The sequence below is a fragment of the Rhinatrema bivittatum genome, chromosome 5 (genome assembly GCF_901001135.1).
Source record: "Rhinatrema bivittatum chromosome 5, aRhiBiv1.1, whole genome shotgun sequence".
NCBI classification, from domain to species: domain Eukaryota; kingdom Metazoa; phylum Chordata; class Amphibia; order Gymnophiona; family Rhinatrematidae; genus Rhinatrema; species Rhinatrema bivittatum.
In genome coordinates, this window is record NC_042619.1 from 357,376,273 (window position 1) to 357,398,306 (window position 22,034).

Genomic DNA, 22,034 nt, shown 5'->3' on the forward strand with positions numbered 1-22,034 from the left:
GGTAATAACGCTTGGTTGTCACTATCTTGAGCCAGATCTCCACCAGTAGTTTTAGAGGAGAAAAGCTATAAACCTGTGACAATACAATGATCTGTCATTGTATATTCATTTACTCAGAACATATTAGTCCTAGTTTTGGAAAGCTCCTCCAACCTAGGTACTCCCACCACCGTGAATCTAAGATAATTTCATGGCACCGCTGTGTAGATCCTCATCAGGATCCCAAGCGGGCAGCACCATGATTACTCTATAAGGATATGAACATAGCATTAGAAGCTGAAGGGTAGATTCAAAAGAAGACCCTTCCCAAAAAATGTGATAGTAACCATTTTTTTTTTTTTACTTCTCCCAAAGCATATGTAAAAATGTTTAAAAAAAAAAATAGAAAAGGAGACCTAGGAATAAGATCTAGGAAACAAAGAAAAGGAAAGGAGACCTAGGAAGAAAAGGGTAGAAGGAAAAATAAAGTTGATATTTCGAGCAAGGCGCAAGCTTTACAAACGCCTCTTAACTACACCCGCTGTAGGCGTAGCTGGGAACGGACTCTTACCACAGGACCCGGGAAGCCAAGAACGCCATCGAGCCCATCCAGCCCCGGGGAGCCGTCATAACCTTTGGCACCTGTTAAACCAGGGCCACCCTGTTCTCCTTTGGCACCTGCATCGGTAATTTTCATTTAGGGTGAACAAGAAAAAAATACCCTAATTAGATATTTGTCAGAAAACACACAGTAGCTAAAACGGCCCAAGCAAGCCAGTGCGCCTCACCTTTTGTGGCAGGAAACACGAGTTCCCCTTTCTGTCCTTTTGGTCCAGGTAGTCCTTCTTCACCAGGAGATCCCTGTCGATAGGTGTAACATGCAATCTTTTTTTTTTATGCCATAACTTATTTATACAGTAAGCAATAATCTGTGGCTACTGATTTACAATCAGCAAAAATGAGAAAAAAAAGAGAACGAATAAATGACCCATTATGAGCTATTTATAGATAGGTTGCTAAGAGTTTAATAGTAGACTAGAAACAGAGAATAATGGCAAATACCAATCATACGTCCCATCTAGTCTGCCATATTTACCTCCTGGGGCAATGCATCAACGCAGCATAATAAATCCAGCTTTCCCCCTCGCTTATTAGCCCGTAGGGGATCCTCCGTGCTTATCCCCTGCCTTCCTGAATTCCGTCCCTGTTCTTGCCCCCGCTGGCAGGCTGCTGTTGCATGCGTCGCACCACCCTTTCCATGAACAAACAGCAGATGGCAGCACAGGTAGGCGGCACCCCCCCACCCTCTGCAGACACAAGGCCCGCTAGGAGCAGCGTCACATCTTCCAGGACCTTGCAAAGCAGCCCCTGCAGACAAGACTCAAACCATTTCACGATGCTACACATCCTTAGGAAGGTTAAAGAACAATCATTGAGAAGAAAATATTAATTTTCTTCCCTCTGCAGCACACCAACCCCATCGGCAGGGCCCAGCCGCCAAGGGTTTTGAGGTTCCCTGGGCAGCTCCCCAATAGGACTTGGCAGAAATGCAGCACCTGGAAGAAGTCAGCAACTATAATAAAAAAAAAAACAAAAAACTGAGGAAAAATTTTAAATGGGATTTTTTTTTCTCCCACTGAAACTGTACACAGTGGTGAAATGGATTTGCTAACTTTTGTTTCATCAGGAGGCAAATTTCCTCTTAAGTTTCACATCCAATCAATTAACATTTTTCCCTCCCTTGCTCACCAGATACCACCTTCGTGTACTTTCCAGCGTTTGGATGTGTCCTGGGAAATACAAGAGCAGTATAGACTTGTAGGAGGAGCTTCTCACTGCCTGCTGACTTAGAAGTTAACGGCACATAGAAACTTTAGTCACTTCGTTCTCGTCTGACTAGGCCGTAAGCTGCACGGAGCAGGGACTGTCTTTTGTACCTATCTCTACGCTGCTGCACGGGTCTAGTAGTGCTTTAAAAATAAGGAGAAGTAGTAGTAGTTGCCTTCAAGTCAAAGGGACTAATGCTCAGTTCTTCATCACAAATCATCGTTAACCTACGCAAAAAAAAACCCCAACCCTAGCCATGCTACCTTAAATCAATAAAGAGCACGGTGAGAATCAGCGTGATATATGACCATTTCAACACAAGAGCGTATCTTGGAGCGCCCTAATGTAAAACGTCTCACCTGTAGACCCTTGAGGCCCTGCAGGCCAGAGTCTCCTAGCTCACCGACGTCACCTTTCCTCCCAGGCTGTCCCAATGCTCCTGGCAGCCCTGCCGGCCCGGGTACACCAACAAGACCTTGCCTAGCTTCATCGCTTAAAGTGCACGCGCAGTCTCCAAAAGCACCTGAAACGGCAAGTGAAAGGAATGGGAGCTCAGAAGGCCTCTCTTTGACAGTAGACAGATTTGGTACACGGTAAAGTGATCCTAAATAACTTTACTCACCGGGGCCAGACATTTTCAATTCAAACCCCTCCCCCCTTGTGAGGTAGGCAGGAAGAAACACAGCACAGTACATAGACATTACTACTCCTACCTTTAAACCCCTTCAGTCCCTGGATGCCAGGGTAGCCTTGAGTGCCATCAAAGCCTGGAAACCCTTTGGATCCCTTTTGTCCAACAGGAGTGCCTGAAAGGATAACATTTTTCAATGTAATAGGAGTCAAAAATATCCAACATTATTTGTGATTTATTGTTTCTTTCTTTTTGAAAGTTTGCCTCTGATTGAACACGATTTATTGCCTCTATGTGTTTTGAAAATTGTATTCATTGTTATGAATTTAAAAATTGAATAAAGTATAAATTGAAAATAAAAAAACATCCAACAAAATATCAAAATCTAGAGAAACCACAACATAAAAGTAAATTAAATAAAATATCCGAATCCTGCTACTGCTGCCATTCTCTAGCCAAGTGCTTCATTCTGTAATTGTTCTCTTATTGTGATTAATTCCACAGCACGGCCATTACAAAGAGGAGAGCTTATTCTAGACCTGCTTGGGATCATGGAATTTGTATCAAGGGGTGGAAAGATATTGCACAGTTGAGGGTTTGCTCCTGCGATAATTTTACACGTCTACAGTAGAGCACCTTTTAGCTAGAATAGCTGGGACCAAGGCCATTCCAGATGATGGATACTTCCATACAACGGGAAGTTGCTTCCATATGTTAAAAAAGAGACAAAGAATGGCTGTATAAAGGGCAACTGTTTATTGAGCACCAAACAATAAATTAGGGGTCAACTTATGTACAATATCCAGGGCTGGTGGGGTCTGTAGCGCCCTAGGCAGACCAGTGTAACACCGCCCCTGAGTTGAATGTGTCCTCTGACAGTGGGAGGTATATAGAGTTATGGTCACCCTCTTACAGTGTTTTTCTCTCCGTGACCTGCTGTTGCCTCTTCTTTTACATTTTGAAAATAGCACCCCATGCTAGGTGACTGCCTAGTCCCACCTAATGGTCGCGCTGGCTCTAACAATACCATCAATGATGACAATCTCTATCTCGTTTATGCATCGTCTGTTGTAGGAGAAACTGTTGCATCAGAGGATGTGACGGATACATCTTCAAAGCTGGTATCTAGAGCGTCAGGCTGGTCACTGATGATTAATAGGGTAGGTGTTACGGTAAATTGCTGGGTACATTCATTTGAGGTCTTTCTGAAAAATTCCACCTGTGTCAACCTCGTCATACAATTAGGTTTCTCTTTTATAAACTTGCCTTGTTGCCTGTACACTTGCCTGATTTTCTGCTGGGTAATAAAACATTTTTGCTCAAAGAAGCATATCATTTGGGCTCATAGTGGATTTAGTCTCATCCACTGTCATCTTCTTGTGCAGTCCTGGTTTTATTAGTTCACCAATGTTAGATATCTCCTCAGTCAATATCAAACGTTCAACATCATACTAGAAGGCCATGGACTGTAGTACCTGTTCTTCAATTTGAGTCTTGACAGCATCCCAGGTACCAGTGATGCACCAAAGAGCATCCTTGATTGTGAAGCATTTTCTGAATTTTACATATCCATTGGGTCCCACAAAACTAAAAAGCTCTGTCATAAATTCTCTGCAGTACTAGCATTTCATTCCTTGATCCACAAGCTGAAGAATGGAGGTAAAGTTGGTGGAAAACCATCGTGTATTGCCAATGTTTTGGCATCCAGTTGTTCAGCCGCAGCACATTCTTGCAATTTTCTGGGAGCCCAACTTGTCTGGAATGTTCCCTGGCTTAGGGTACAAAACGGTTATCAAACCGGTCACTGGCAATTTCTCCTGCGATCCATACTCCATTGTTTGACTGCTAAATAACAAGAAACACGTTCACATTCTTGAAACTTTGTGGACAAGCAATTTTACCAATGCCAAGCAGTTTGCACCCATGTGTACCTGCTGTACTGCAACAAGTCAAGACAGTGTAACCCCTGGGTAGGATAAATTCCGGATGCTGGACCCAGAGGCACATGATTAAAGATTTGACCCTATTTTCAACAGGATAGCTCCTACTTCTGAGTGATCCATGGCTCCCTGTGGGGGGAAGCATAGCTTCAAGGCTCTCTTGCATGCATCACAGTATCACAACCCCTTAAGACCCTTAATATACAGGACTGAATCTCTACGGTCTGTTAGCAATAAACACGCTGGAAGCTGAATGGTTTCTAGCTTCTTTTACTGATAGCGGATCAAATGGATGAAAATTGTTGCTTACAGCTCTTTGATGTTAAAATGATGTAAAATATTGAAAGAATGTAATCAATTTGTGGTCTTACACTTCCAGTAAAAGCCGATCCTTGATCATGCCAATTCATTGATCATTTTTATCTCCTTCTCAATTACTCAGATTGAAGAAGAATAGTCCTTCTCCCGACTCCTAATTGTATATTCATTTATTCCCATTGTGAATTGTTCAGATTATAATTCCCAACTGCCCAACAAAATGCAAAGTCCCACGTCGCATGCCTCTTCTGAAGTCTTCTCTGTTCTCACAGATCGCCTTCTGGTAGCACCAAATGGGCACTCACCTCCCAAGTGAGTGCCCATTTGGTGCTATTCTCTATTGACTCAGCACACCTGAGTCAATAGAGAATAATTTCTCTTGAAAAATACCTTAATATCTCCTTACCTTTTGTAATGGATGGGAATCTGTTCTAGATCAGTGGTCCCCAACTCTGTCCTGGGGGCCCACCAGCCAGTCGGGTTTTCAGGATATCCACAATTGTTACACTCTCCGGCCGCGGAGGCCCGTGGCCAGCGGAGGCCCGTGGCCAGCTCCACCTACCCAGAAATGCCTCCCCCAACGCCGCGCCGGGTCCTTGGCTGGTCATCCCTCCTCTTCTGCTTCGCCTGACGCCAATGCTGCCGGGGCTTCCCCCACTTCAGCACATAGAACACCCTCAGCTTCCTCTTCTGGCCAGGCTCCTCCCATGCGTGCAGCTCCTGCCACAATTTAAAGGGCCAGCGGTGGGAAATCACCGCAGGCTTCAGAAGATGATGTCAGCAGACCTGGCCTATTTAAGGCTCTAATCAGCAAAAAGAGCACTGGATAGGTCCTGTGTATCAAAACTAATGAACAAAAGGCACCACCTATAAATAAATTTAACGTGGCTCTATCAATACCAAACAGATCCAAAGGATCTGAACAATGTGTATAAGTAAATAAATATACTGTTTTATAAGATGCCGCATCAGCAAGCCTGGCGACGTGTTCAACCATCCAAAGTTGAACCCTCTGGTCTGATAATCATCTGCGGCTCTTAATGGCTATATAGCCTGCAGAGGATATTGAAAAATACCATTGTAGAAATATTTTTATAGTTAGTCTGAGCATCTCTTAACGGCTATGGTGTCTAAAGAGAATGTTGAAAAATACCGGAGTAGAAATATTTTTATAGTCCATCTGAGAACAGCTGCAAAGCCTGTAAAAATAGATTTATAATCCATACGGAACCACCCTAACCTCAGCAGTCCTGCCTCTCCGGTCTAGCTGCCAACAACCCTCTAGCATTTTTTTTATGGCTGACAGGGCCGGATTTAAGATTTTGGTGCCCAAAGCCAGAGTGCCATGGTGGCACCTCTTTGAGGCTGTGCTGGCACATAGCCCTAAAGCACAGCAGGAGCAGGCATATCTTTTTGGCCTGGAAATTTAATGCTTTCAAAATTTGGCACCTAGGAAGTTGCCTATGTTGCGTATGCCTAAATCCAGGCCTGATGGCTAATAGAATATTCAACAAGGTATGGGGGATACGCATCAACTGTAGGTGCAGCAAAGTCCACATACACCCTGATGCTCTGTCCCCACCAGAGCTACCTTCAGCCACTGCTTCAGCCAGGCCCCACCAGTGTGCATAGAGTTCCTGCTGGTTGAGATATCGCTGGTGAAATGCATATTACTCTCCTCTGCCTTAGCCAGCTGCACCTACATACCAATACGGCACTGGCTGGGCTAGCGATGACCTTCCTACTAAATGTGTTTCTGGAGGGCATTTTGTACTTGAGGGCTAACGTGCAGCAGATGCATGAAATCCCATGTTCTCCATTACCTACAGGGCTGGTCATAAAGAGTGATCATTTCCCCGATGCTCCTCATTACTACTTTAAAGGCTGCCTGCCTCTTGCCCCATGTCAGTGCTATGGGACACCACCCCCATTTCCTCTCTGGTGCTTGCCACTTCAAATGCATGGCTAGAGAATGCTGACCTGCCACTTAATTGCTAGAAGGGGCCATGGGATCAATTTGGGAAAAAGTCTTCCTCTTCTCAACCCTTTTATTTTGACTGGCAGAAGGGGTCCCCAAGAGTACTCACCCTCCCCTGATGCCAATGCTAGCGTGTGCCTCTTCTGCAGATGATGCTGCATGCCAGCATTCGTCAGATGTCCTACTTCCTTCCTTTGAATCATATCTTTACTGCAGTGAATATATTGAGCCAAACGTGGGTCCTCCCTCACTTTAAAGTGCCTCCAGATCAGGGATGTCTTTCAGAATCTCTTCTCTACATCCTTAGCGGCTGATGCTTGCAATCAATTTGAGATCAAGGGTGGACTCTTGAGAAAAAAATGCTAGAGGCATTGCTCATGCTCTCTACCTGCGCTGCTTTCTTTTGCTGGAGGTTGCTCTCATCACTGTCAGTATCATCACCTATTTCCCCCATTATTGAAGTGGAGGCTAAAATGCTACTGACTAATCCTCCCAAATCGTCTTCAGCTACTAGTTCCTCAAGTACTGATTCAGGCAATCCCAGACAAGGTTCTTCCTCAGAATCAGTTGAAAATTCTGCCTCCATTGCCTGAGAAGCAGTAACCAAAACAGAGCAGCGTCCAACTGGTTTTAGTTGTTGCACTTCTGCTGCCCCAGTCTGACCCATGCCCTGTTACTGTCTGCCTTGAATGGTTCTCCCACCTTTTCCATCTGCTCTAAAACTTGAGGAAGAGAAACATGTTGTTGTAGCCCATGCTTTACACATTTCTATTTCTTTTGCCTTGAGGTACTTTCCATTCCTGCCACTCCGTGGTCAAAAAAGTCTCTCTTTAAATTTGGGGCAGGACTTTTTTTTTTAAATTATTATTACTGTTACTATGCTGGGCTGTCTTTGCACCACTTTCTCTACCTCTGCCTACATCCTCTACTCTCCCTTTACCTGTCATGATTGAATTTGTTCATTGCCTATTGGGGATTTGGATACTGCAAATTAATTTATTTAGTGATACTTTAACCATACTCACAGTACCATTCACTGTATGGAGAACTGTCTGTCTGTCTCTCTCTTACTGACACACATAATGTATGTGTGTTGGGTGCACTAGTGCTGACTGACTCCACACATACAAAAAAAAATCTGTTAAACACTTTCACCACCAAAAAGAAAGGCAGCCTAGTATGACACTTCTCTTCAGCCATTTCTTCTCTTCAATGTCTACTGCTCATCTTACTGGTGTCCAGATAGAGACAAAAAATCACTAGCATTGCTGCAACAGCTTCCTCACTACCTCCCAGAGAAAAATCAAAATCAGCAGCAATGTACTGCCTTTCTTTCTGGCACAGTGAAAGTGAGACCACTGCAACACAGATCAGAAGCAATCAAGAACCAGTGCCAAATCCAACATTTCCTTAAAGTCTGAGAGAGTTCTAAGCATACGTCCTTCTCTACCAACTTCTTGAGAGGAATTACAGAGCTTCTTAACAGAATTTTCAGTGGGAGGACATCACCATCATTTGATGCAGACAGCTGCTACAGACTAATTAAAAAGATGCTGCACCATGATTTGTCCTTTGGCTAGCCTCCTTGCCAACTTGTCTTTTCTTGGCTCTGACAAGGCAGTGAGGCCACACAGACAAGAGCCAGTTATAGTTAACAGTTTTTTTTTCAGCAGTACACAGTCATAGACTTTGATGGGCCATAGGATTGAATGGAAAACAAACAAATGCATCAAAGATTATTTGTTTCATTCATGGGACCCACACCATTTTTTCAGGGGCCATGAATGAAACAAATATGACCTCATTCATTTTGTTTTATCCATTCATTTCAAATTAATGCACATCCCTAATTTCTATAACATTTTAGCAATCAGCACTGTGGTCTATACATACATGATAAACTGCAGTTGGTCAAGCTTGTACAGCTCATAGCTGGGTGATATCCTTTGCTAGAGCAAGGTGGGTAGAGTGGCAACCAGCAAGACTGCCACTATATGAGAGTTGTAAAATTAACCTCAATAAAATCAGAAGTGATATATATCTATTTGTGTGTGTGTGTGTGTATATATATATATATATATGGAGGAGTCAAGATGGCGTCTTGAGGAGGGAGGTCGGCATTTGAGCTCCTCTCATTCGAGTTAATTTTCCTGAATATGCCGCATATTGAACAAAAGGTGGCCTAAGAGAGGTTCCCTCTACCCCTTCTGAAGCTGGCCCTGCACAACAATGAATCAAGCGTTTTTTTGCCGTTCAGGACACCGAATCTCTGGGAGCATCTGCTGCGGGAATTGGAGAATTGCGTAGCCTTCTCCTGCTAGACTTGCAAGTTTCACTCAGCCCCGGAGCTCGACTTCCCCTCCCTCAAACCATGGTTGACTTGGGAAGCCCAGACAAATCAGCGTTAGTGAGGGCAGAGACCCAACTCGACATGGCGACTATCGGAGAAACGCTAAATGGATTACTCCAGGAGGCTGAGAAGCCCAATTTCCAACTAAGTGCAATCCAAGCATCTACCCTGAATGGGGTAAAGGACCCTGTGAGACACCAGGAATTGGGTAAGTCCCACAGTGAACTTTTGGCTACTTCTGCTACCTTACCATGTTTAGTAAAACCTGGCAAAATTACTTTAGAGTTGATTTGGGAAGCTCTTAACACGATTCAAAAGTCTATTACTTCTCTAACTGTGATCATGACGGAAAGTAAACGGTCGGTACAATCATTGGAGGGAACATTATCTGTTCATAATGACAAGATTCCAATGTTAGAACAACGAATAGAATCTATGTAATCGATTCAGAATGAGTTGGTGCAGTCAAATTTAATCAATGTTAAAAAGATGGAAAATATGGAAAATGCTACCAGAGCTTTAAATTTAAGAGCTTTGAACTTCCCCTGTATTAAATTTACAATGCCTCGTGATGTCTTTAAGAGGTACCTACAGGAGGTTCTCCAGTTTCCAGAAGAATCTTTTCCTCCACTAGCCATGATATGCTTTATAGTTTTCGGTAAAGAAGGATGAATTTACTAATGGGATACAGGAAAATGGAGAAGCAGGTGTTCATATAAGCAATTTATCAGAAGTATTAGAATTTTCAGATACAGAGAATGTGGAATATCTTGGAACCCTGCTTATGACATTTATTCTTCCTTCTGATCGAGAGCCTGCGTTGAAATTATTTTTTCGCAATTGTGGGAAATTGTTTCTGGGACAAAAAGTATGGTTGTACCCTGTTATAGCCAGGATTACTCAGCAACGTCGTAAGAAATGTCTTCAAATGGGCTCAGAAGCAAGTCAGTTAGGAGTTAACATGATAATGCGTTGTCCATGTAAATGTGTTTTAAAATTTCAAAATGACAGATATGTGTTCTATGAGCCTTCACAATTACATTTTGTTTTTAGATTCACACTGGCCGCAAACTTTTAGTTAAAAGATCAGTCAAAGTATATTGAAATAGTTGTCCTGATACCTCTCTCTCTGTTCCTTAAATTTGTGCAGGAAATATTAAGTCTCTCCCCCTCGATTTCATGCTAAAAAGAAGTGATGGGGTTGTGAGTAAAGAAAGTATTTTCTTTTCTATGTTATGGAAATGTACCTTTTTATGCATTCAGATTTCTTTTGGAAATGTATTTCCTTAAGTATTTAGACCCGTGTCACTTTGTATTTCGTTGATATGCTGTATTGCTAGCTATATTCTTTAAATTCAGTATAAATAAAATGAAAATAAATATATATATTTTTTATTTATTTATATATATATATATATATATATATATATATATATATATATATATATATATATATACACACACACATACATACACACACTTTTTTTTATACATTTGTTTTGTTTTCCATCTTTCATGATAGGTTAGCCACTTCAAAGGAGATTACATTCAGATACTGTATGTATTTCTATGTCCACAGAGGGTGTACAATTTATATGTATATATAAAAAGAAAGAGTTCCCAAACCTGCAAAATAAAAAAATCTGACCTCTGAACAAAATCTAATAAACATCAGCAATCCTATCGTAACTAGCAAAACTCTGAGAAATAAGCAAACTTAAAAATGTTCTTGTGAACCACGGATATCTGGGGAGAAAACACGATAAATTAAGACTCAGGAAAGCTGACTAAAGAGCCAGGCCCTAAGATTTTTACAGAAAGCCTGATGACAGACATCAAATTGCAACTCTTCAGGCAGTGCAATCCATAGTTGAGGTACCATCCAGGCAAAAGATCTCCCTCTGGTTCTTCTCAGTTTAAAGCCTCTAATTACAGGGACAGCCAAACGAGATCCTTGACTGGAATGTAACAGAAGCAACATTCATACCGCTGAGCTGTTTAATCCAAATATTTAGGTTCCCCCAAATATGTGACAGGATTTTGAAAAAGACCCAAAGTCATAGGAAGAAAAAGTGCAACAAGGTCAGCAGAGGAGTAGCCCTGTGCCATCTTTAATGTCACATGATAATCCTGGAAGATGCAGTTTGCACAATTTGAAGACATGACAGGGTCTTTTTTGGAATGCTCTAAATACAGTAATCTGAGGTGAGAGTGGATACAGTCTGCATAACACGTCTGAGCTCAGAACAATGAAGGATGCAGTTGACTGACAAGCTGAAGATTCATAAAAACTTTTCTAGCTATTGTCAAAAACTGATCCTCCACGGAGACGGCTGAGTCCAACAACACTCCAAGGCTGCAAACCTCCTGTAATGGTGTCCAAGACACACCTCCAACCTGTGGAGAGGACTGAAAGCAAACATAGCAGTTCCACCAGTCCATTACAACTTCATTTTATCGGAGTTGAGTTTCAGCTTATTTGCCCACATCTAATCACTGCAAAACGTTCCCACCTCTTTTGGTATATCCTATCCAAGCAGACACAATGGGCAGAATAATTTGGATGATGTCTGCCAGCTATTTTCATGGGGAGTTTGTCAATGTTATACTACAATGGCAAATATAGTCTCTGAATTGGGTTTCTCCTGCTTGATGTTCACTAATAGTACAGTAAATAACATTTTTGCAGAATCGTAATTACTTACCTGGACGCCCGGGTGGACCAGGAGGTCCTGCATATCCAGGTTGACCATCAAAACCAGGACCACCAGGCTGAAGGGCTGGAAATCCTGGCTCTCCCTTAAAACCCTTGGGACCCATTTCACCGCGTAGACCTGGCTCACCAGGTCTGCCTGAAGTCAAAAATAAAAAGCAATCATTCAAGGAAGAATTTGCATCCTTAAAGCCGCAAAACCAAAGCTGCCTCTTACAACTGACATTAAAATTAGGTCAAGATTATATACCATAAAATAAAACAGATCAGTTTAGGGAAATTCATTTAACCAATACAGTGTTATTCGTTTCAGATCTTCACCAAACCTAAGCCCCCAATTCGAAGAGAGAAGGAAACAACTGTATTGTTGGAATGGGGGACTGAGTGGATGGCAATGCCACCCATCATATCTCAGGGAGCTCAGGTGGGTTAAGGAACTCTCTTTATGGCTGCTGAGGTTTGGACTCTGCAGGAATCCTAATTTTACTCTGGGCAGGACCTGTTGTACCTTGAGATTGATTCCTGTTGAGCTTTGCTTGCCAACTCCCTGACTACAATCAGTGTAATCGATCTATTTCAGGCTTGTTGACTGGTCAAAATGCAGCACAGATTTACAGATAATTTGATTTATTCTGGTTGGTTTGTGTTGAAAATGTGTATAGGAAATAGTAACCAGCTGGCATGAGAAAGTATTCAAATTTATTATAAACTGTCTGACTTTGAATTTTCACTTTAGCACAGATACATTTTAACCCTCATAAAGACACATCTCATGGGGGGTTTGATTTGGTAGTTATGGCAAGATAATCCAACAGAGATGTGAATCGGAACCGGATCGGTTCTGGTTCCAATCCAAATCTTAAAATTTTTATCACCCGGCCCGATTGGTTTTTTGATTATCGGCTGTGCCCGATCCGATAAACAAAAAAACCCTCCTCCACCCTCCTGAACCCCCAAAAAAGGTTTTAAAATTACCTGGTGGTCCAGTGGGGGCGCGGGGAGCGATCTCCCGCTCTTGGGCCATCGCCTGCGTTAATAAAAATGGCGCCGATGGCCCTTTGCCCTTACCATGTGACAGGGTATCCGTTCCATTGGCTGGCCCCTGTCACATGGTAGGAGCACTGGATGGCTGGCGCCATGTTTAAAGATGGCGCGGGCATTATTACAAAGCTCTGGGGACGGCTCGAGCTCGTGGCAGGAAACTGGTAGCATGGGGGAAACAAGCCTGTGTCCTGAAAGCATGGGCTGGAGAGAGCTGAGAGTCTGTTCAGCAGACAAGCCCTGATACTTTTTATTTATTTATTTTTTATCAATCCTGTCACTGAAGGCTCGGATCCTATCCTCCTGGGATGAGTGAGCCGGGCTCCCCGGTATCACGCCAAAGGCAGTTGATACTCAGGGCAAAGGGGTCCTCAACTCCTAGCTCCTCCAGCCTCAAATACCAGGGGGGATGGCCCCCACGGGACCTGCCAACCCCCTGGGAGGCTCAAGTGAATCTTCTCCTCGCTGGTTTCCTTATCCCAAATTTTTTTTTTTTAAAGAAAAAAAATGGGACTAAGACTAGAGGAAACCCTAACTAGACTATCCCTGTGGTAACCTGAACTTTCTCTCTCTTTTTTTTTTTTTAACTAACTAAAGACTGTAGGATTGAGCACCTCCACCATCTGCTGGAGACAGAGAAATACTGATGGACTGTAGGTGGCACCTCAGGGTATAGGGCAGAGTCAATCAAAACTTCTCTGTCTCCATCTTCTGGTGGGGAGGCAAAACCCAGGAGTCTGGACTGATCCGGGTACGTACAGGGAACATGCTTTATGCTTTGAACATATTGTTTGGGTGCAGTTTTATGCAGATGAGTCATATTTTATAAATTCTAAGCATACCTTCAGCGCACATTTTCAAGTTAACACTTTTTTTTTTTTAAATAATGCACTGGCAAACCATTAGCTTGCTGCATCAGGTGTTAACTCAAAAAGTTAAGAGGGGTTTCTCTATTACTATGTTACATGTTTAAACATTGTTTAATGTTATTTTTTGTTGAAAATACAATAAAGAATTATAAACAACAACAAAATATGAGCTAAAATATAGCTTTGATGTTATTACTGTAGAAAGAATTCCTAAGGTAATAAAGCCAAAGGAAAACACTCAAGCTAATGGCTACTGAGAAGTTCTGAGGCACTTCGTAGGGCATGGTTAGCTGAGTCTGTATTTCAAAATGTAGAGTTTCAGAGATCACCAGTCATCACAACCATCAAACTTTTATACATTTTAAAATTTCTCACCGGGAAAGATGCCTGGTGGCCCAGGTGGACCATGAATCCCAGGATCTCCGCGTTCCCCTACATCTCCTGGGAATCCCACAAGGCCGGGAAAACCGGTGTTGCCTTTGGAACCTGAAACAAAACAATGCAACTTTGTCTCTGGATTTGATGCAGACCATGGAAGTCCTAATTTGCTACTCATTTGACATCTGAAGAAAAAACAATTAGTAGGGGGCTGTCATTTGTTATTTCTTCTAGTTATGCTCCTAGTTTAGAAACGAAGTCCTAAGCAGTCTTCTTTGAATCAACCACAGCTGTAGGCAGCTGTGCTGAATGAGTAAAAGGTGAGGAACCATCAGGCTGGCCTTGGGGTAGGGTGACCACCCCAAGCCTTACACTCACAGAGACGCCACACTTCCCGGCTACCACCCTACCTGCCAGCCAAGGAGACGTTTGCTGGCTAGCGTGATCGGCTGTTTTTTTTTTTGTGACAGCTAGCAAATACCCCCTCACACTAGATTTTCTTCACTCAAATGCAAACCCTATCAAAACTCCTCTTTAGCTTCAATGCATCCTGTATTTCTTCATATCTTGTATATATTACATTGCCCTATATCTATATCTATATATATATATCTTGTTGTACCGTTACCTTAAAAAATATTATTTATTACTGTTTCTATTCTGTAATTTTCTTCCTTTCTTATAAATTTTATATAATGTTTTACTAATAGTTATTCCCATTTTACCCAACGAGTTTCTTGTCAAATGCCTACTGGCGTAATGTTTCTGTTCAATGTACAGCAACGTGATATCTTTGATGAATGCCGGTATATAAAAACTGTTAAATAAATAAATAAACAAACGTGCAATTCATCAGCAGGCACTGCAGGACAGGAAGGGGCAGTCCATACTCTGCCGCTGCAGGTCCTTGGCTTTCGTCGACACTATCACTTCCCACGATGTCAATTTGCCCTAGGCCACGCACCCCCTCCCCCCCCCCCCCAGAGCCTGTCACTGGAACCATTACTTGTAGAGGGATACTGATAAACCCAATTAAACCAATATGGGGTCTAGATGGGCTGAAGACATCAAACCGCAACAGCGGCTAATTTCATTGACGTTAGAAAGAATCACTAGATTCTAAATTGTGCAAAAGCAAACCAATGTGTTCACTGAGGTTCAACAGGGTTTTCTTTTTCAAACATACACACAGAATTGATGCCCTCAACCTCAAACCCTGCAAGGTTGGTACATTCAAGCAAATGGGTGAAGAAACTTGGGTCCACGTAGATAATAGGTGAGCAACAGAATTGCAGCAGAGGGCAGATAATTGAGCTATCGCTGAGGCGGCTGAAGCACGTCAGATTGGTTACATGGAATAACAGTTGCCTCCAGGTTGAAAGGCTTCTGGTTCTAGTCCTGGCAGAGATACATTTCCTAATAAGATGTCCCTCTATTAATACAGGGTGGTTATAACCCACTGAAGTCTTTTACGATATTTTGTTACAGCCAAATTCTCCTGTAGTTAAACTTCTTCAAAACATGTCATGTTTTGAAGAAGGTCTCTAGCTCACTGATTGTAAAAAGGGCTTAGTGTTTACTTGTAAGGCTCCTCTAGTCTGTTTACAACAAAGCCTGTCTGGTGAGTCAAGTCAACTACAGAAGACCTAGAAAGCAGATGGGACACATCACACAGCTTGCTGGAGTTGATTTTTACCTTCTCAAAAACAAAAATAAAACGTGTTCCCCAGTGGCAGATTTTGGGGCAATGAAACGTTCACCAATGACCCCTTCAACTACAGGAGGTAGCTCGTGTGCAGACTGGTGAAGCCTGCAGCCCTCGGGCATATCGGAAGTAAACGACATCCTGTACACCTTGTCCCGCTTTTTAAATTCTTGTGGAAAAAAAAAAAGGCAAACGATCATAGTATAATCATTGTGTCAAGAGGAGGAGACCTGTTCTCTCTGCAAGAAAAATGAAATGTGGTCCAAAGGAGCCTTCAAGAACACAATTTAAAAAAAACAAAACTGTATTCATTTGCTTTACTTTCTTGTCATTACTACTTTTCTTCAAAATGGAGAGCGAGATAAACTTCTTAGCGTGATAATGAAGCTTTAAGTTGCGAGAGGGAAGGAATCGCGTCATCTTATTCTACTCATCCTGTTTTCTGTATTCAGTTACTGCCATGAAGAGCCATGGCTAGTAGTATTTAAGATAATCTCACCCATGTCACAGAGAATATGCAGTTAAGATTAAAATTACCTTTGGTGGCTGTTGGACGCTCAGCATAAGTCACAGGTCCTTGGATACCTTTTTCACCTCGGTCTCCCTAAACAAAGAACAAGCAACCACCACCCATAAACAAACAGAAACTGAAGACCAATCCATTTAAGTCGAAACAGAACCAATGCACATAAGCACATCACCGAAAGTAAAACTGACTTTGAACATATTCATTAACTAGTCCTTGTAGATAATATCATAAAGATAAGCAATAACCTGAAAATTTAAAAAAAATCTTATATTTCTCAATCCAAGACAAAAAAATATTTTCATAATATATACTATACTAAAACTTAAAATCTTAGCTTCTTAAATGTTATGTTTGAAAAAGGAGTTCTTTAAAGAATCAACTCCAAGATTAGTATCACTAAAAATTAATGAATATCAGTTACAGGGAATGCTGCCACCTTGTGGATGCTGTACAGTACTGCATTAACAAAAATTTCAAGCTTAGAAAAAGAACATAATTGCCATATTGGATTTCGCCGAGAGTCCATCAAGCCCAGCATCCTATTTCCAACAGTGGCCAATCCAGGTTACAAGTACCCGGCAAGTACCCAAACATTAAGCAGATCCCATGCTACTGATTCCAGTAATAGCAGTGGCTATTCCCTAAATCAACCAGATTAATAGCAGTTTAAGGATTTCTCCTACAGGAATGTATGCAAACCTTTTTTTTTTAAACCCAGCTACACTAACCACCCTAACCACATCCTTTGGCAATAAATTCCATAGCTTTGTGTGTTGAGTAAAGAAAAATTTTCTCTGATTTGTTTTAAATGTGCTACTTGCTAACTTCATGGAGTGCCCCCTAGTCCTTCTGTTATTTGAGACAATAAATAACCGATTCACATTAACCCGTTCTAGACCTCTCATGATTTTATCATATCCCCCCCTCAGCCATCTCGTCTCCAAGCTGAAAAGTCCTAATCTCTTTAGCCTTTCCTCATACGGGAGCTGTTCCATCCCCTTTATTATTTATACAACAAAATGTATAACAAGTAGTAATATAAGAACATTCGGCTATTTAACTTGCTTTTATTCTTGTTTAGTTTGAGGGGGTAAAGAAGCTACAAATAATAATCAGAAGAAAATGTTACCCAGCTGCATTAACAAGTGAACTGGGAGGAGATGCCGGAGTTTTCTAAAATACTACAATTCTCCGAAATTTAGCTCGTTTTGTTAATAGCCATGCTGGAAATGAACGAACTGAAAGACCAAAAGGAGGAGGGTGAGCCATTAATAAACTGTTACCACAGCGCCCTGTAAGACAGTGATATCAGCTGCTCTGAATGAAAAATAAATGTAAAGTATTTGCATACAGCAGCAACACATATCAGGTCTGCAAAAAAAAGAGTCCGGTCAATAAACCTACTCAGCCGGAAAGTTTTAAAACGAAGAAACCCGCTGTTTATTACAAAGCATCTCAAAATACGAAATTTGTAGGCTCTCTCTTAGTATTTTTGGCCTGTAGGTTCCTCCTCTTTCCTTTGGGGCGGATTTTCAGAGCCCTGCTCGCGTAAATCCGCCCAAAACCGGGCGGATTTACGCGAGCAGGGCCCTGCGCGCCGGGAAGCCTATTTTACATAGGCCTCCCGGCGCGCGCAGAGCCCCGGGACTCGCGTAAGTCCCGGGGTTCTCGGAGGGGGGGGCGTGTCGGGGGGCGGGCCCGGTCGTCGCGGCGTTCCGGGGGCGTGTCGGCAGCGTTTTGGGGGCGGGTACGGGGGCGTGGCTACGGCCCGGGGGCGTGGCCGCGCCCTCCGTACCCGCCCCCAGGTCGCGGCCCGGCGCGCAGCAGGCCCGCTGGCGCGCGGGGATTTACGTCTCCCTCCGGGAGGCGTAAATCCCCCGACAAAGGTAAGGGGGGGGTGTAGACAGGGCCGGGTGGGTGGGTTAGGTAGGGGAAGGGAGGGTAAGGTGAGGGGAGGGCAAAGGAAAGTTCCCTCCGAGGCCGCTCCGATTTCGGAGCGGCCTTGGAGGGAACGGGGGGAGGCAGCGCGGCTCGGCGCGCGCAGGCTATACAAAATCGATAGCCTTGCGCGCGCCGATCCAGGATTTTAGTGGATACGCGCGGCTCCGCGCGTATCCACTAAAATTCTTCCTCCCCAGGTGTAAGAATCCCACTAAAAGGTGGGATTCTTACACCTGGGGAGGTTTTCCCTATTTTATTCCCCCCCCCCCCCGCCCCCAGTATACCAAGTCCAGACCCTGCAGTGATGGTCCTGGGCCAGGGACCGTGCGCCAGGGCTCCGAATCCAGCCAGCAGGTGGCACCCTTGAGCACTGACCATGACTCCATAATAAGGATGGGATGTGCTGTCAATCAATGACATTTCCTATTTTGTTTTGCTTTTGAAATGAAAGTAAAATAAACAAAACGTCAATCGTTTTTCATTTTGCCTCGCTGCCATCTAAAAGGGGCAGCCAATCTGCTCCCTAAACCGGTCCCTTTCCTACCTTTTCTATAGGGATACTGAAGCAGACATTGCAGAACAAAGAACAGGTACAAATGAGACTGAATAAGCACAAGTTTGAAATTCAAGAACGGCTGTGCTAATCGCTAAGGCTTCTAAACCTGGCCTTGATGATTAACACTGAAGCTCACAAGTTTCAAACTTGTCTTGTGAACACAGTTCACACCAAGTCCTGGCCTTTCTCGCTCTCATAGGTTACTCCAAGTCCTAGCCCCGCACCCCCCAACTCTGCTTCCTCTCTCCAACCTGCTCCACGGATCTACTTCCTTTCTGTTTACAAATTAACCCCTACACACAACAATAGTTTGGCTGCCAGAACTGCTTGCCTTGGTTTGCTTGTCTCATGATTCTTTAACTCAAATCTTGGTGTAGTGATTCTTTTATAAGGAGGCGTGGTTGGTTGCACATATTAATTTCAAATCAGTGAAATCTAACACGCTGAATCTGAAACCATTTAAAATGGTGAAGAGTTGGTTCCGGTGTAAAATAATAACATGCAGTGAATGGGGTCACGTGCAATACGCTATGCTGTTTTCTCTTCTAGTTGCTCATTTTGGGGAATCTGAATGCCTATGTCCTGTCCTTGGTCAAATACCCAGTTTTTATAATTTTCTTGCCCATCTCATGTTGTATCTTAGAAATATACCAACATGGTCACAATTTGAAAGCTATTACAAGAAACCATATTCACCATGTACTGTGTAACGATTCAATAATAAACCTGAGAACACAGCAGTATGCATTTTATGTTGATTAAAACTTGTCTTTGAAGGTTTCTGTAACATTTTTTAAGCTGGTCCTGTTTGGAAGAGGGTCACAAATTATGTCATGCATTCTGTATCTGAATGCAATGACACTCCAAGCCTGACATCAAAGAGACAGCATTGTGTGGGATGTACTTTGTAACACTCTTTTACACAACATGGTGGCCCACTGGACTTCAGAAGAACTTCTAATACCGATTATAAAAACTTATAAGGAACATTTTTACTGGATACAAAATGGGCATGGTTACTTCTGTCATGAACTTCTGAAGCTTTACAGTGCAGGAATGGTCTGTTAGAGTTGCATCTGGCAAGAGAACGTGCCTTCTACTGAAGTCCATCAAATTAAGGACATTTTTACATGGGAGTCAATAGATAAATAGGCTCATTTTTGGCACACTGGATGCATTTCCCCTAAAAAAGTTACCATGCATGAATATTTATTTATTTATTTAACTTCTTTATTTACAATTTCTTGTAGTTCGCTTCTTCCTAAAACTGTTTGTCCGGAGCGGCTAACACTCTTTCCATTCATAACATATTTACTTCTCTGTTTGAATAAAAATATATTGTGAACACCACCTGAATTCTCTACTGACTGTTGTAATGCTGGAGCAGCATACTGCTGTGCTCTCTGAAGAACAAGATAGAAGCGTTTGTGGGCTACGGAAGCATCCACAAACGTTCTCCATGGGAGATTTAAGTTGGGTATGTACCTTCATTCCATTCACACCAGGCACACCTGGAACACCATCGGCTCCTGTAAAACCCTATAATATGAAAGGCAAAATTATAAGGCTTGCACATTTTAGCAATAAGTGGAAAAACGTTCAAAGTCATTGCTATTAATGGAGCAACATATATGCTTTACTGCAACTGTCCCTGTGTGCTTTTTCAGTAAGGGGCGGATTTTCAGAGCCCTGCTCGCGTAAATCCGCCCAAAACCGGGCGGATTTACGCGAGCAGGGCCCTGCGCGCCGGGAAGCCTATTTTACATAGGCCTCCCGGCGCGCGCAGAGCCCCGGGACTCGCGTAAGTCCCGGGGTTCTCGGAGGGGGGGGGCGTGTCGGGGGCGTGTCGGGGGGCGGGCCCGGTCGTCACGGCGTTTCGGGGGCGTGTTGGCAGCGTTTTGGGGGCGGGTACGGGGCGTGGCTACGGCCCGGGGGCGTGGCCGCGCCCTCCGTACCCGCCCCCAGGTCGCGGCCCGGCGCGCAGGAGGCCCGCTGGCGCGCGGGGATTTACGCCTCCCAGAGGGAGGCGTAAATCCCCCGACAAAGGTAAGGGGGGGGGTTTAGACAGGGCCGGGCGGGTGGGTTAGGTAGGGGAAGGGAGGGGAAGGTGAGGGGAGGGCAAAGGAAAGTTCCCTCCGAGGCCGCTCCGATTTCGGAGCGGCCTTGGAGGGAACGGGGTAGGCTGCGCGGCTCGGCGCGCGCCGGCTATACAAAATTCATAGCCTTGCGCGCGCCGATCCAGGATTTTAGTGGATACGCGCGGCTCCGCGCGTATCTACTAAAATCCAGCGTACTTTTGTTTGCGCCTGGAGCGCAAACAAAAGTAGGCTATTCGCGCGCCTTTTAAAATCCGCCCCTAAGCGCAGACTGAAGACCTAACCAGCAATATACTTCTTGAAAAAGGTGGACGAGAGCTATTTACCTTCACTAGATCCTGAGATCCACCTATCCACCTACGCATCCACCTTCCACAGAATGCATTAACCCACTCCAAATTTGGTTTGCTCCAAATTTTAAAACCAAAATGTTGGCAATGACTTTTTGGGGTGAAAATCAAAGGAACAAGTTTTAAATGTCCACCAGTTTATTATAGTTCCAACAATGGTCAATTCAAGATTAAAGAACACGTTGGCGCTGTCCCGACATGGACCGTGTCTTGGGAAACTGTATCGGGAGGGACCAAATCAGGAATTTGAACCAAACAAAGAGAGCATAATAGCAAGGACTCTCAAGAGATTTAAATGCACACAAATACAGAACAGCATTAACGAATACGGAACCAATACAATTTGTTTTTTGAAAAATAAGGAACAGACTGCTATGCTGGCTTATCTTATTCTCCTGGGCAGTTCCTGAAAGGCCTGCTTTCAAGCCACCAACAAACTGCCATGCGGTGCTGTAACCTAGCTTTTTCAGGACACTTTCAATGACCCATTTTGGCAGAACAACAAAATAAACTGAATTCATTTTGGCCGTTAAATCCGCTATGCCATTTTCAGTTTCTAGGCATTTTCCCTGCAGCCCTTTCCCAGTACAACCCTGCCTCCCTTGTATAACGTGGCACATGGTGGCTTTCTTTGCATTTTCTCGATGGGCATTACAGTCATTCAAGTCTATGGTAGCACATGATTAAGGCTGATGTAAATTTCGGGTGCACGCTGAGTGGACTTAAGGTAGAGGGGCTGGGGGGTGTGGCCTGAAACTAGAAGCCAGCAATCGTAAGATACGTTTTATGTTCTTGCCCAGGGAAGGCAGCAATAAAAATTGCTATACTCTTCC

At 43.4% G+C, this 22,034-nt stretch overlaps 1 protein-coding gene across 1 annotated transcript in view; it reads right to left on the minus strand.

Moving 5' to 3' along the window:
* COL4A2 (collagen type IV alpha 2 chain) overlaps positions 1–22,034 on the minus strand; it is a 367,855-nt gene that overhangs the window by 83,125 nt on the left and 262,696 nt on the right. Inside the window, exons 17-24 of the mRNA XM_029604712.1 lie at positions 20,241–20,294; positions 16,267–16,333; positions 14,022–14,132; positions 11,729–11,875; positions 2,520–2,612; positions 2,166–2,329; positions 768–840; positions 551–657 (exon numbers count right to left, since the gene is read on the minus strand). Of these exons, the coding sequence (XP_029460572.1) occupies positions 551–657; positions 768–840; positions 2,166–2,329; positions 2,520–2,612; positions 11,729–11,875; positions 14,022–14,132; positions 16,267–16,333; positions 20,241–20,294 (816 nt within the window). The remainder of the gene's footprint in view (positions 1–550; positions 658–767; positions 841–2,165; positions 2,330–2,519; positions 2,613–11,728; positions 11,876–14,021; positions 14,133–16,266; positions 16,334–20,240; positions 20,295–22,034) is intronic.